Source organism: Phalangium opilio, unplaced genomic scaffold (genome assembly GCF_054372755.1).
Source record: "Phalangium opilio isolate 3A_F unplaced genomic scaffold, DU_Popi_V2 ptg000003l_1, whole genome shotgun sequence".
In the NCBI taxonomy this organism is placed as follows: Eukaryota; Metazoa; Arthropoda; class Arachnida; order Opiliones; family Phalangiidae; genus Phalangium; species Phalangium opilio.
The window spans coordinates 9778099-9789299 of record NW_028324145.1 but is presented as its reverse complement, the minus strand read 5'-3'; the positions used below and the strand labels follow the sequence as shown (position 1 = coordinate 9789299).

At 36.7% G+C, this 11201-nt stretch overlaps 2 protein-coding genes across 4 annotated transcripts in view; both read right to left on the bottom strand.

Moving 5' to 3' along the window:
* LOC149717682 (uncharacterized) overlaps nt 1–497 on the bottom strand; it is a 43905-nt gene extending 43408 nt beyond the window's left edge. The window contains exon 1 of the mRNA XM_089834706.1: nt 40–497. The gene's annotated coding sequence lies outside the window, so the exon portion shown is untranslated. The remainder of the gene's footprint in view (nt 1–39) is intronic.
* Nucleotides 498–769: 272 nt separating this feature from the next.
* Nucleotides 770–11078, bottom strand: LOC149717681 (uncharacterized). 3 transcript variants are annotated; one of them, XM_089840533.1, is made up of 11 exons: nt 10912–11078; nt 6171–9917; nt 5981–6099; nt 5356–5808; nt 5151–5288; nt 4783–4907; nt 4596–4720; nt 4340–4518; nt 4062–4271; nt 3888–3974; nt 770–3750 (listed from the first exon to the last, which is right to left on the bottom strand). In XM_089840533.1, exons 2-11 carry the CDS (start codon nt 9793–9795, stop codon nt 3700–3702), a joined length of 5112 nt encoding a protein of 1703 aa, XP_089696659.1. In that variant the 5' UTR covers nt 9796–9917; nt 10912–11078; the 3' UTR covers nt 770–3699. The 3 variants fall into 3 exon arrangements, with proteins under 3 accessions (XP_089696659.1, XP_089696658.1, XP_089696660.1); XM_089840532.1 differs by having other exon boundaries at nt 5963–6099; nt 10912–11075; XM_089840534.1 differs by lacking the exons at nt 770–3750; nt 3888–3974; nt 4062–4271; ... (1 more) ...; nt 4596–4720; nt 4783–4907 and having other exon boundaries at nt 4967–5288; nt 5963–6099; nt 10912–11075.
* Nucleotides 11079–11201: the final 123 nt, after the last annotated feature.

The following is an 11201-nucleotide window of genomic DNA, read 5'->3' as shown; positions in this document are numbered from 1 at the left end:
AGGCTTAGCTCAGAATAATTATATTAGATAACTACTTACAGTTTTATCATCTAGTTTCAATCAACCACTATTTGCTTCTTCACAAGTGAAATGAACACAGACTTTACATTCTTATTTATACATCACTAATAGTCCTATTAAATGCAAATCACGTAAAAGATCGCGAACTGTCACGGAAATCATGACCGCCTTAACTCAAAACATTTTTTTTTTAATTTCATGGTGTTTCTATTGGCTGCTAGCAATCTGCCCCCATGGAGCAATATTCAAGGAGAGAAAAGTACATTCCATCCGCAAGGATATAAGACCAATTAACTATATCACGCGCTGGTGGCGCCATCCCGGTGCAACCAAGGGAACTAAAAAAAAGGCGGGAAATTTGACTGATTTCAAGAATACATTTCTTATCTAGGCTTCGAGATGGCGACACCATCGCGTGATAAACTTGGAAGCTGTCCGTCCGTCCCAATGTTTTCAAAAGTGTCCCACGTACCCCAATAGGCCTTTTCAAAAAGTCCCCTATACAAAATATGTAGCCGGGGGAAAAAGCAGAGATGGAAGGCATTTTTCCCCTCCCTAATTTCTGCGCACGCACCTGTGAAACGTCATTTTTAAAATCGCCTATAGGCAGATTAAGGCAAACGCCACTCTAGTGGTAATTTTCTCAACTCAATGCTGCAGAGTGCAGACTGTGGCGTTACAACGCAATGACGTCACATACGCAAGTTTTCCCTGAAAATATTTGAAAAAGCAAATAATGACACGACGGTTTTTGAAATAGCGTGTAATTTCAATGGCAAAGTTATTTATGTACAAATACATTTAGAGAAGAGAGCAACCATCACAAATTATCTAAACTTATAAAACAATGTATACAATGTTATTTGTTTTTTTTTATACACCAGTGGTAGAGTCCCACAGAGAAGAAAAATTTGGAAAAAAAGAAATCATATATAAAACTTAAAAGTGCAAAAGCGAAGAAATCAAATACTTTGATAATAAATCTATAATATGTTGTAGTTGTTTCATTTTCTACTTTTAAATAAAAAAAGAGCACTGGATATTGGTTGTTTTTTTTTATTAACTCTAGGAACTAATGTAAAAAAATTCGGGGGTTATTATGGAAGTTACTATAATTATTATATTTATCATTCAACTTAAACTAAATTTCAATTAAATCTGGATTTAAAAATATTTCTTTCTTTCAGATCTTGATTTGTATCTATCCAATTATTCATCTGTAGAAAAAAATTCACGATAAAACATAATTAAAGGGGCTGTTCGGAACGTGGGATAAACGACGATCTTCCTCATAGAGCTTAACATAGCGGGTGGGTAAAAAAGGAGAAAGGGTCGGTCAGCCCCTTTAAATTTACCAAAAAAAAAAAATGAAAATCGAAATAAACCGTTACTGTGCTGGTGTTAAGACGATTTTAAAAACCGTTCGTTAATTTTTTGGCACTTATTCTCGCAAACAGGCGTTATATTGAAAAGGGCGGGGGGGGGGGGAAATACTGAGATTTTTTTAATAATAATTATTATGTTCAAATTCAATCTATGCACAACTAAACGTTTTTAATATCACTTTGTTGTTTTTTTTTTATATATATAACCACCTTTGACCTTTAATCCCTGCACTTTAATCCGACACGATTTCATTATTATCTTCAATTAAAATTAAAATTTAAAAAAAGAAAAATCTAAATACGCTACAAAAATAAATGGCCTGCCCATCTGGTTCTTAAGACGCTTTTATCAAATTGAAAAAGAGCACCCGCTGCGAAAATTAATATTGTTAATTGTAATTAATTTTAAGTGAAAAATTGTAAAGATTTTCTCGTCAATTTGAAAAGAAATGGCTGTATTAATTAAGTTATTCACTTAAATTAGGCTTCGAAAGGTTAATTTATTTTCATACTAATTAAGAGCTGAAAAAGATATAATTCTCATTAGTATTATAATTAACAATGTGAAAAATACTATATAACATTCTTTTTTTTAACCCCTGTAACAAGTAATAGGTTTTTAACGTTTTCCCTAGCCGGTAAATAATAATTTATTGTATTAACTGTACACGCAAACCAAAAAAAAAAAAACATACAGATCTAATCGTAATTAATAAAAAATCTACACAACCACATAAAAAAAAAGATAATTCACTAATTTTCAATTAATATAGATAATTAATTAATAATATATATTGTAGAAGATAAGTGGGGGAGGGAGGGGGGGGGGAAAGAGGGGAATGTCTTGCCAATTTTGATGAAATTTTATTCCCGAAAGTTTTCCAAGGGTGAAGAGCGAACAATTTTGTTAATTTTTTTTTTTTTTTTTTCCGTTTTACAAAATTTGTTTCGTATTTTTGTTTGTTTTTTTTTCTCTAAGAACCCGCTACACCATAATATTTCTTTTTATATTACAATTACACATTATCATTTTATTCTTAAATTTATTTTGTATGCATTTATTATTTTATTTATAATACCGGTTTTTTATTTAAATTTTATTTATAGGCAAAAAAAAAACCTCAATATTTCTTTGTTTGACCTATTTAGACTAAATTGTATTCAACCAACCTGATTTTTGTTGTTTTTTTTTTAGTTTTTTACTTTCATTTTAGAGAGGGGTTAAGTTTGAAGAGCATTTTCCTCATTTTTCTACTTCTTAAAAAATAAAAAAAATTATAATTATAGATTATTTGATAATTAAAAATTGATTTAATTACCCGAGTTAATTGTTTTAATTTGAAATAAAGCTAAAATATATATATATATATATAATGAATTATTAGACTACAATGTTCGTTTACCAATTTTTTTAGGTTACGTTCTAAAATTTGGAGCTCTAGACACGAACGAGTCTAAAACATATTCATAATTCAAATACTTAATTTAATTTAATTTAATTTTAATAAAAATGACAACGAAAGAGTTAGATAAGATAATTTAAATTAAACACTGAACAATAAATAAAAATCTAAAAAAAGTATAATAAAAGTTATCATCAAAATTAATTTAATAATTAATCTAAAATCATCGACAAAGTACCTAAAAAAATTGGTAAACAAACGCAATTAGCCAATTACTGTTTGTTAAGCTGAGTTAGAAATGATTCACGAGTCGTAAAAATTGAGGCGGTGCAGTGTGTGTGTGTGTGTGTATGTGAACTAGGCGGAAATGAAAACACGTATTTTTATGTTATGTAAAAAAAATGCTCAACCTTTCGCTCCCACACTAAGTTGTTTCTTCTAAATCTGCAATATTGTTTTTTTTTTTTCAACTTTTTTGTTTTTGTTGTTTTTTAAGTTTTCATATAAAACTGATACTTGTTTGGTTTTCAAATATCAGTATATAAATTGTCTTTTGGTTTTATAGTCACCAAGAAATTGAATGAGAACAAACGACAGTGAGAAACACACACCATCACTGAAGAGGAAATAAATACTTTTAAAGATTTTTTTTTTGAAATTGTTCCTCATTTTGTATACGTATTTACGCTGGTTTAATTTATTTAAACAACCAGTCTTTGCCTATCTGTTCCCTTAGGGCTTTCTTTTTTAAATTTGTTTAAAAAAAGCAGCGCTGCATTCCCCTTTCTCTACGAGTAAATGTTTTCACAATTTCTTTTTTTCTCTCAAACACTTAAAAATATAAACTCCGTTTACGTTCATAAAAGTCATTCAATCTCTCTTTCTCCCTGTCATCTCGGTTTTTCGCAAGCACTCCACAAGTCTTGCATTTCAGAGAACATCTGAAAACCAAATTAACGACGTTTTGTTTCTTATAGTTAAATCCCTGGGCCGTATCCCAATCAGACTCAAAAGTACTCGAAACTACAGTCCCAACAACACGGACACCGTAGGAATTACTCTAAACCTGCTTACTTACCTCGTTAACCCATTGAGTGTCTTGAAGACATTGTTCCAGAACTATGTGAGACTGTATAATGGCACCTTCTGGCCGTTCCTTAGCCACCTACCAAAGATATTCGTTCCAAAATTGTAAGAAATCCATCCCCATCCCGTCCCATCCCGGCTGTAAACGTTTTCCCCCAAAACTTACTTTTGAATGACACTGAAGAAAGAAGTTGTACTTATGGTGATGTAATCGATGATACAAAACAACCGCCTGATTACAATCGGAGCACAAACTAAAATCAATTTTATCAGGCTGCTCCAATTGAGGAGGTCCTTTGTTAGAAAGGGTCACCGGGTCGTAGCACTGCCCGTGGAAATGAAGATTATGTTGAGCCGGAGAATCTTTGTCACACAGCTACAAAATAAACAAATTTTTGTTAGGTTTTTAACATCTTACGGTGAAAAAGAAAGAGTTTTTCTAACATTGCAAAGTTTCTTTTCACTATCTCCATCAGTTTCATCGGACAAAGGACTAATGTTAACGCAAGGCAGAGAATCAACGCAATCTTTGATCTTTGAGTGAGCGGCGGAATTTAAGAGAGTCATTTTCTTTTCGTTTGTTTCATCTTCCATTCCTTTAAGATGAGAGAGGAAGTATTCGTCTATCGAAGAAGAAATTAAATACGTTAAGTTTAGTGTTGGGAAACTTTGATATTAACTATCTCTCTCTATCTCTAACCATTTTCTTTCACAATTTCCGCTATGAAATTGGGATCAAGGACCTGACTGATTAATGTTTGTAAAAAGACTTCAAAGTTTTCTCGTTGTGGATGGATATCCAAGTTTTCTTCCTTTTCTCCTTTCCTGTAATTCGATTAATGGTCAGTGAAATGATTTATTCGCGAAACCGGGGTGACATTTCTTACATATCGGGAATATCAGTGGAAGAGAGGCCTAGATATTCGGCTATAGTGTAGGCTCGACTAGCGTATAAAAGTCTAACAGTTACGCCCAAATACTTGTTCTTTAAAGAAGGATTCCAAGCTGAATACTGGAGAAATTTTCCAGAAGAAGAAGAGAGTAATGGAAATAGAAGAGAAAAAAAAAAAATTAGGAAAAAAACACTTATTAGTGTTTCCAATTATATTATTTTTATTAAAACAAATTTCGGGCATTCCAAAAAATTTCCAATCAAAGAAAAGCCAAACAACAACATCGATACAATTATTAAAAGTTAATATAAGTAAAAAAAAATAATTATCAATCAATGAAACAATCGTTCAATGTTTCTTACAGTAGAGGCATTTCGATAGAGAATTCGGCCATCTTTCTCAAATGTGTCGAATCTTTGAAGCAAAGATTTGCCTTCAATCTGCCATAATGGAGCTTCGGATATTTCTATGTCATTCTTATCAATTAGAAAATCACCAGTCTAAAGGACAACGGACAAAATTTTAATCTCTGAAAGCTCAAAACATTTCTTTTTATTTTAGTTATACCCTAAAGAATCCTTCCAAGATGTCATTTTTGTCATCTATAAGTCTACCCGAACCCGTTTCATCTTTGAAGCTACTTCCACTGCTACTGTCACTATCATTTCCACAATCATCTTCGCTATTTTCTTCGAATTTGTTTTCATCATCTATAGAGTCTGGGTCTTTTCCAGGGTCTTTAACCGGAGGGGGCGCGGATTCGGAGCTTTCGTTCTGAATCTCTCTTAGAGGCGATTCCTTCACCCTGGTATAAACTCTTCCCTCTTTCAAAAGATGGATAACCCCTGGCACTAAATTATTGTTGTTGTTTCCAATTTCTCCATTAACTGGTTTCGAAGCGGTAAACTTTAACGATAGTTTCTGGGGCAAACTTAATACGTTGAGCCTCTTCTTCTTCTTTTTACCCTTTTCTCCCGGCATTTGCTTCACAGCAATCTGATTTTTAGAACCTTCAGGGGGCTAATGATAAAAGATGAAAATTATACAAAGTTGACGATAAAACTTTATGGGAGAGTTTGGCAAGGTCTTTGGATATCTGACCCGTTGCGAAACTTTCCCTTTGGAGGAAAAACGGAGAAACAAAAGAAATAATAAATAATAAAAGGGTCTTCACATTATCTATAGGGCCTACTTTGCTAGGCGTCCAAGCTGGATCGGAATCTGATTCTTCAGCAGCGTCAATTTCATCTCCGGATGATCCTAGTTCATCCAAAGGTTGAGGCTCTTTCTTTTCTTCTTTAGATTGTTTTTCTATGACAGAAAATTGACAATTTTGACGTTTAGTTATCAGTGTCGCTGTTTTAAAACTGTAACAGTTTTACTTTTTTCAAGTTTTTCTTCTCGTTTTTTCATCATTTCAGCTTTGCATCTCCTCATGGAAGTGGTTCTCCTAGGACTCATCATCCCAGAAGAAACAAAGTCGTAAGAATCGGCGCCAGTTTCTTCAAAATCGTTTTGGGCAGCGGCAGCTTCATAAACGGGTATTTTAGGCTTTAACGTGATTTTGGTTATCATGGAATTTGAGTCAGTTGATATTGTGGCTAATGATGTTTTAGGTTTACGCCCTCTTTTCCGATACGTTGTTATGGCTAAACGTTTTCCATTCGTAATTGGCACTCCATTGGTATTCTCCGTATTGCCATTAATAACCGATTTGAATTTGTTCGGTAAAACTTTGATAATTTTTTTGGTTTCTTCTACAGCCTTTCTGACAGGTTGTAGAGGTTGCGTTTTCAATTGGTTTTTCGGAATTTTGCAATTCCGAATTGCCTTGGAAGCAGGAGGTTCGTCTTCGGATAATCTTCTAATAACAAAAGCGACAGAGTCGGCGATCCCCCCCGATGTATTGTCCTCATCATCGGATGAGAACGAGGGGGCCTCAGGGTTTGGGACCATCGAATCTTTTTCATTATCTTCACCACCCAATTGAGATAAATCCGTTTCTGGTGCTCGTTTTTTAATGGAGCAAGGAGTGTAGTCGGCGTGATTCTTTAAATTGATCGGTGGCGGCAAAAGGTTGTTGTTTATCTTGGGATACAGGTCTGTTCGACTTTCCCAATCAAAGGCCCTTTGGTCCAAAGAATGTCTGGCTAAACCAGCCATTCCTCTTCGCCGACCACAACTTCTTCCGCGGGCACCCCTCCCACGTCGCCCACGGACCGAACCTCGACGGCCTTCGCTGGATGGAACTTCGTACTGCGTTGTAGGACCAGTATCAGCCGCGGGTTCAGCGCTACCCTCAATGAAACTTAAAAAACTCTGTAAAAAACCACCCGGATCTTTAGAGCCAGATTTGCTGCCAGAAGGGTCAGAAACCGAGGGTTGTGACTCAATGGGTGGTAGTTCCGCTAAAAAACCCAAGTCTTCTTCAATGGGTATATAATTCTTGGGTTTTAAAGACTGATGTTGTTGTTCACTCCCTTCAAGATCCGAAGATAGAAGCGTTAAAGGGTCCACTTCGGTTTTAATATTTAAATACTGACTGGGCGGACATTTCTCATTGGAAGGGCAATTGGGCATCATCATTTGGTTGGTATTCATCGAGGAGTGAGGATGAATCCCTAAATTGCTGGTGGAAGCCTCTCCTCTAGCTTCGCTCATAAACTTCGAGAATGGCGTTAAAACGTTGGTGGGGTTATCTTCAAAATTGAAAACCTTCGCCTCGTCTAAGCTCGAATTAGATTGATAATCTCCTGGCAATTGTTGCATGGTCATGTACGAGCTACTTGGTTGATGAGGAATGTTACGTATGTCCGGTTTCATCTCGTTCGCCATATTGTAATTGGCCATGTCTTTTCTCGATGTAAAAACCCTGTTATGTGGAGCTCTACTAATCTGCAATCGGGAAGAATATTGATTCCTCAGTGCTCCAGGATTCATCTCTCCTGGTTCTAGAGTCGGATTCATGTGCATCGATGGCGTTAAACCACCACAGGCCATACTCGAACCATCATGAGGATCGTCTATGTAACGATCCCCTTCAAATGGAAACTGTCCTCCTCCTCTCTTTCCTCTTCTGCCTCGCCTACCCCTCTTATTAACAGACCCTCTTGGCCTTCCTCTGCCCCTTTTCCTTGCGGGTGGTATCGTCTGGTAGTCAGCCATCGCTGGATGAAGCCCAGTGTCTGGGTTGATAGATTGCGATTGGTTTCTACCTCCCAACATACCACTTTTTGATCCCATTCCCATTTCGTCATAATCGGAAAGCATTGCCATTTCGTGGCTATTGTACATAGGATTCATTTCCAGTTGAGACTTTGCTAGTGGCATCATCCTTCCCAGTCCATCGCTGGTACCAGGGATATGGGGGTCGTGATGTTTTTCTACCATAGCATTGATAGCTGATAATCCAGAACCCGGTCTGACTATCCCAGACATGCAGTTTTCATCCGCATTTTCAACTTGAGGAATGTAATGCGCGTTGCCGAGTTGAAGGGGATCCGATCGCATAGAATGTTGGGAAGATAGATTTATGTCTTTTGGTGATAAATCCTGGACAGACGAGTAATTGGCACTAGAACCGGGGTTGGTAATGATGGAAGTGCACCCAATGGCTCTGGGGCTGTTTTCTGAGACGTTCATTGGGCAATAAGCTTGACCGATAGAAGAGGGAGGCGTGATATGAATCGGCGTTGAGGCGGAGGCTGGAGTACCCATGGAAGGGTAAGGCGAGTGATGTACGGAAGGAGAAGGCTGGTTTGAGCCAATGTATTTTTGGTTCATAGAAATTCCTCTGGAATCCGGTTGATGTTGGGGAGATTGCATGACTGAAGGGGACATGCTGGTTTGAGAAGAGGGTGATGGGTATGGATAGTTCTGAATTGTATTGTAACCCGGCATATGAGGGGAAGGTTGGTGTTGCGACGGATTGGGACTGTTCTGACACACTGAGCTTCCAGGAGTTCCAGTTACTCCCGGTCTGGAAGAAACTGAAGAGGTCGAGGATGACTGGCCATTCTGTACATGATTCACAATAACTCCCGGATTTGGAGAAAATGGTTCAATACTTGAAGGATTAGCTAAAGACTTTTCCTTGTCCACCGAGTAACTGGTATGAGTGAAACCGTGTTGCGAAGAGGGTGTTGAGCCACTTGGACTCATAGCACCTCTATAAGGAGTAAAGCCCTCATTCCCAGTTTTGTTGCAGGGATAAAAACCGTCATTCATGGTATTGAAGTATTGAGATTCCCCATGGGTTGAGAGTGAGGCTGTGTGGGGAACCGAGTTTTGCTCACCAAAATTTGATGGGGGTCTGGATGGTGATGGCAAGATACTGGAATACGGCCTACTAGTATCAGATTCCCCAAATGTAGAATGACTGGTTTGATTTTGCTGCTGCTGGGCAAACTTGTTGCCATTTTGCATCACTGCTTCGTGAGGAAGAATGCCAAAAGCTCCACAGCTTGAGGGTGCCATTGAGGAAGAGCGCCATGTACTCGAGGTTGAAGAGACAATGTGAGAGTCAAACAATGATGTTGAAGAAGCGAGAGAAGTACTGGCCAGGTTAGCTTCTTGCCCAGAGTCCGCACTAATGCTTCTGTGGACAAATCCACCTCTAAGATCAGCAGCATCATCCTTATTGTAAAAGTTTCCACTCCCATGGGAAGATGAAGGGGGTAATCCCGCAAAATGACTTTTAGAAGAATGTTGAAAAGAGGATGATAGCAAAGAGGAGTCATAGTTTGGAGACAGTAAGTTCATGGAGTTGAATGATGATTCTTGATGAGTGGCATTTTGAGAAGCATTTAAGCCTCTTGGATTTGAGAGGAATAATGGATGATGAGTTGAAGGGCCAGCACCGCTATAACCAGCCACAGGTTCTTGCCTTTCTAATGGGGAAGGCAAGTTCAGCTCCCCGAGCTGAGAAGCACCCGCATCTGGAGGATTTACAGGACCTCCCAAACGAGAATAATGTTGGCTGTAAGAGGACCAAGGACCAGAATCCATGGTTGCTTCAGCAGCCCCTTAAAACAAAGTTCACGTCCCAATTAGGGCCAGTGACTGGTAAACAACCACGAGTCATTGCTGTCCTCAGTTGGCATTAGAATTAGTTTGAAGAACACACAGTCCTAAAAAAATATATAACTCTTTAACACCTAGAGCAACTGAAGTAGCTCAACTATGGTGCTAAATTACAGTTGAAAAACTAAGATTTTATTTTTCTGGAAAACTACAGTAAATGATCTTTAACTGCACTATTGAATATAAACACTTTTGAAAATAGATAATGATACTTAAAATACTGCTCTTAATATACTAGATCTTGTAGATTTCTAGAATCTTTACGAGTTTCAAATTTTTAAGGGTTTGAGTTTAAAAAAAAAAACATCTGTCACACACACCAGGCGAATTATTAATAAAAATTACAATTCCAGTTTTTAATTATCAGGATGGTATTAATAATAACAATAATAATATCTATGAATGACTAAAATTTTGAGTAATTTAAAGTAAAGAATTAAGCCAATTAGTGTAATTAACATTGATTTGGCTCAAAGAGGCATTGGCAATTGTACACCTGTGATATTAGTCTAAAGAAAATTATCTCAAACACGTAACTATTAATGAACCACTTACATTACCTAATGCTTTCACTTAATACTACTTTCTGAAGGTAGGAAAAAAATCTTATACAGGAAATAAGTTGTCATAAAGCCAAAAATGGGCCTCCTTGGGAAAGAATAGTTCCGAGTTTGAGATGAATCGCATTTCTAAGAGCTTTTCAGAGATAAGATTTCGTGTAATCATTTTTATCGATAAAATAACCAAATAATTAAATTAAGCACATATTTTATAATCTTTGGATGAACGTGCATGCATTGCATGACAACGTTTTCCAGAAGAAAATAGGCCTCGGTGGAAAGTTTTGGGGCCAAAAGTTTGGCAAAGGCCCACCCATAGATCAATGCCAAAAAGGTGGAAAGATTTATGCTTATAAATAGTACGATTGCTGATATAATTAATGTCAATCAAAAAAGAAATTCAAATAAATGTCTTTTTAACTCATTTTTTGAGTTCATATAAAATTTAATGTTATTTAAATATAAAATAATTAAGCCTAACCTTTAAAGACGAATCCTCTTCATACTCTTGTCGGCCATTTTATGATGCATCTCAAGAAGGAAACTCTGCGACTTGAAAATCAAGAAAGTTTTTTTAGCATATCATTCAGTTTCGATGCTTCCTGCTGTTATAACGGAGGATGAAGAGGATATGAGCCTTCCCGTCGATGAATTTTTAACTTGAGACAAGTGTCTCGAATGACCATTGGAAAATAGGACTTTTACTTTTCATTTAGTTGTCTGTCTTTCAAGGTTGAGCTTCCTTCAAGGTCTTACAAAACTAGGTACGGA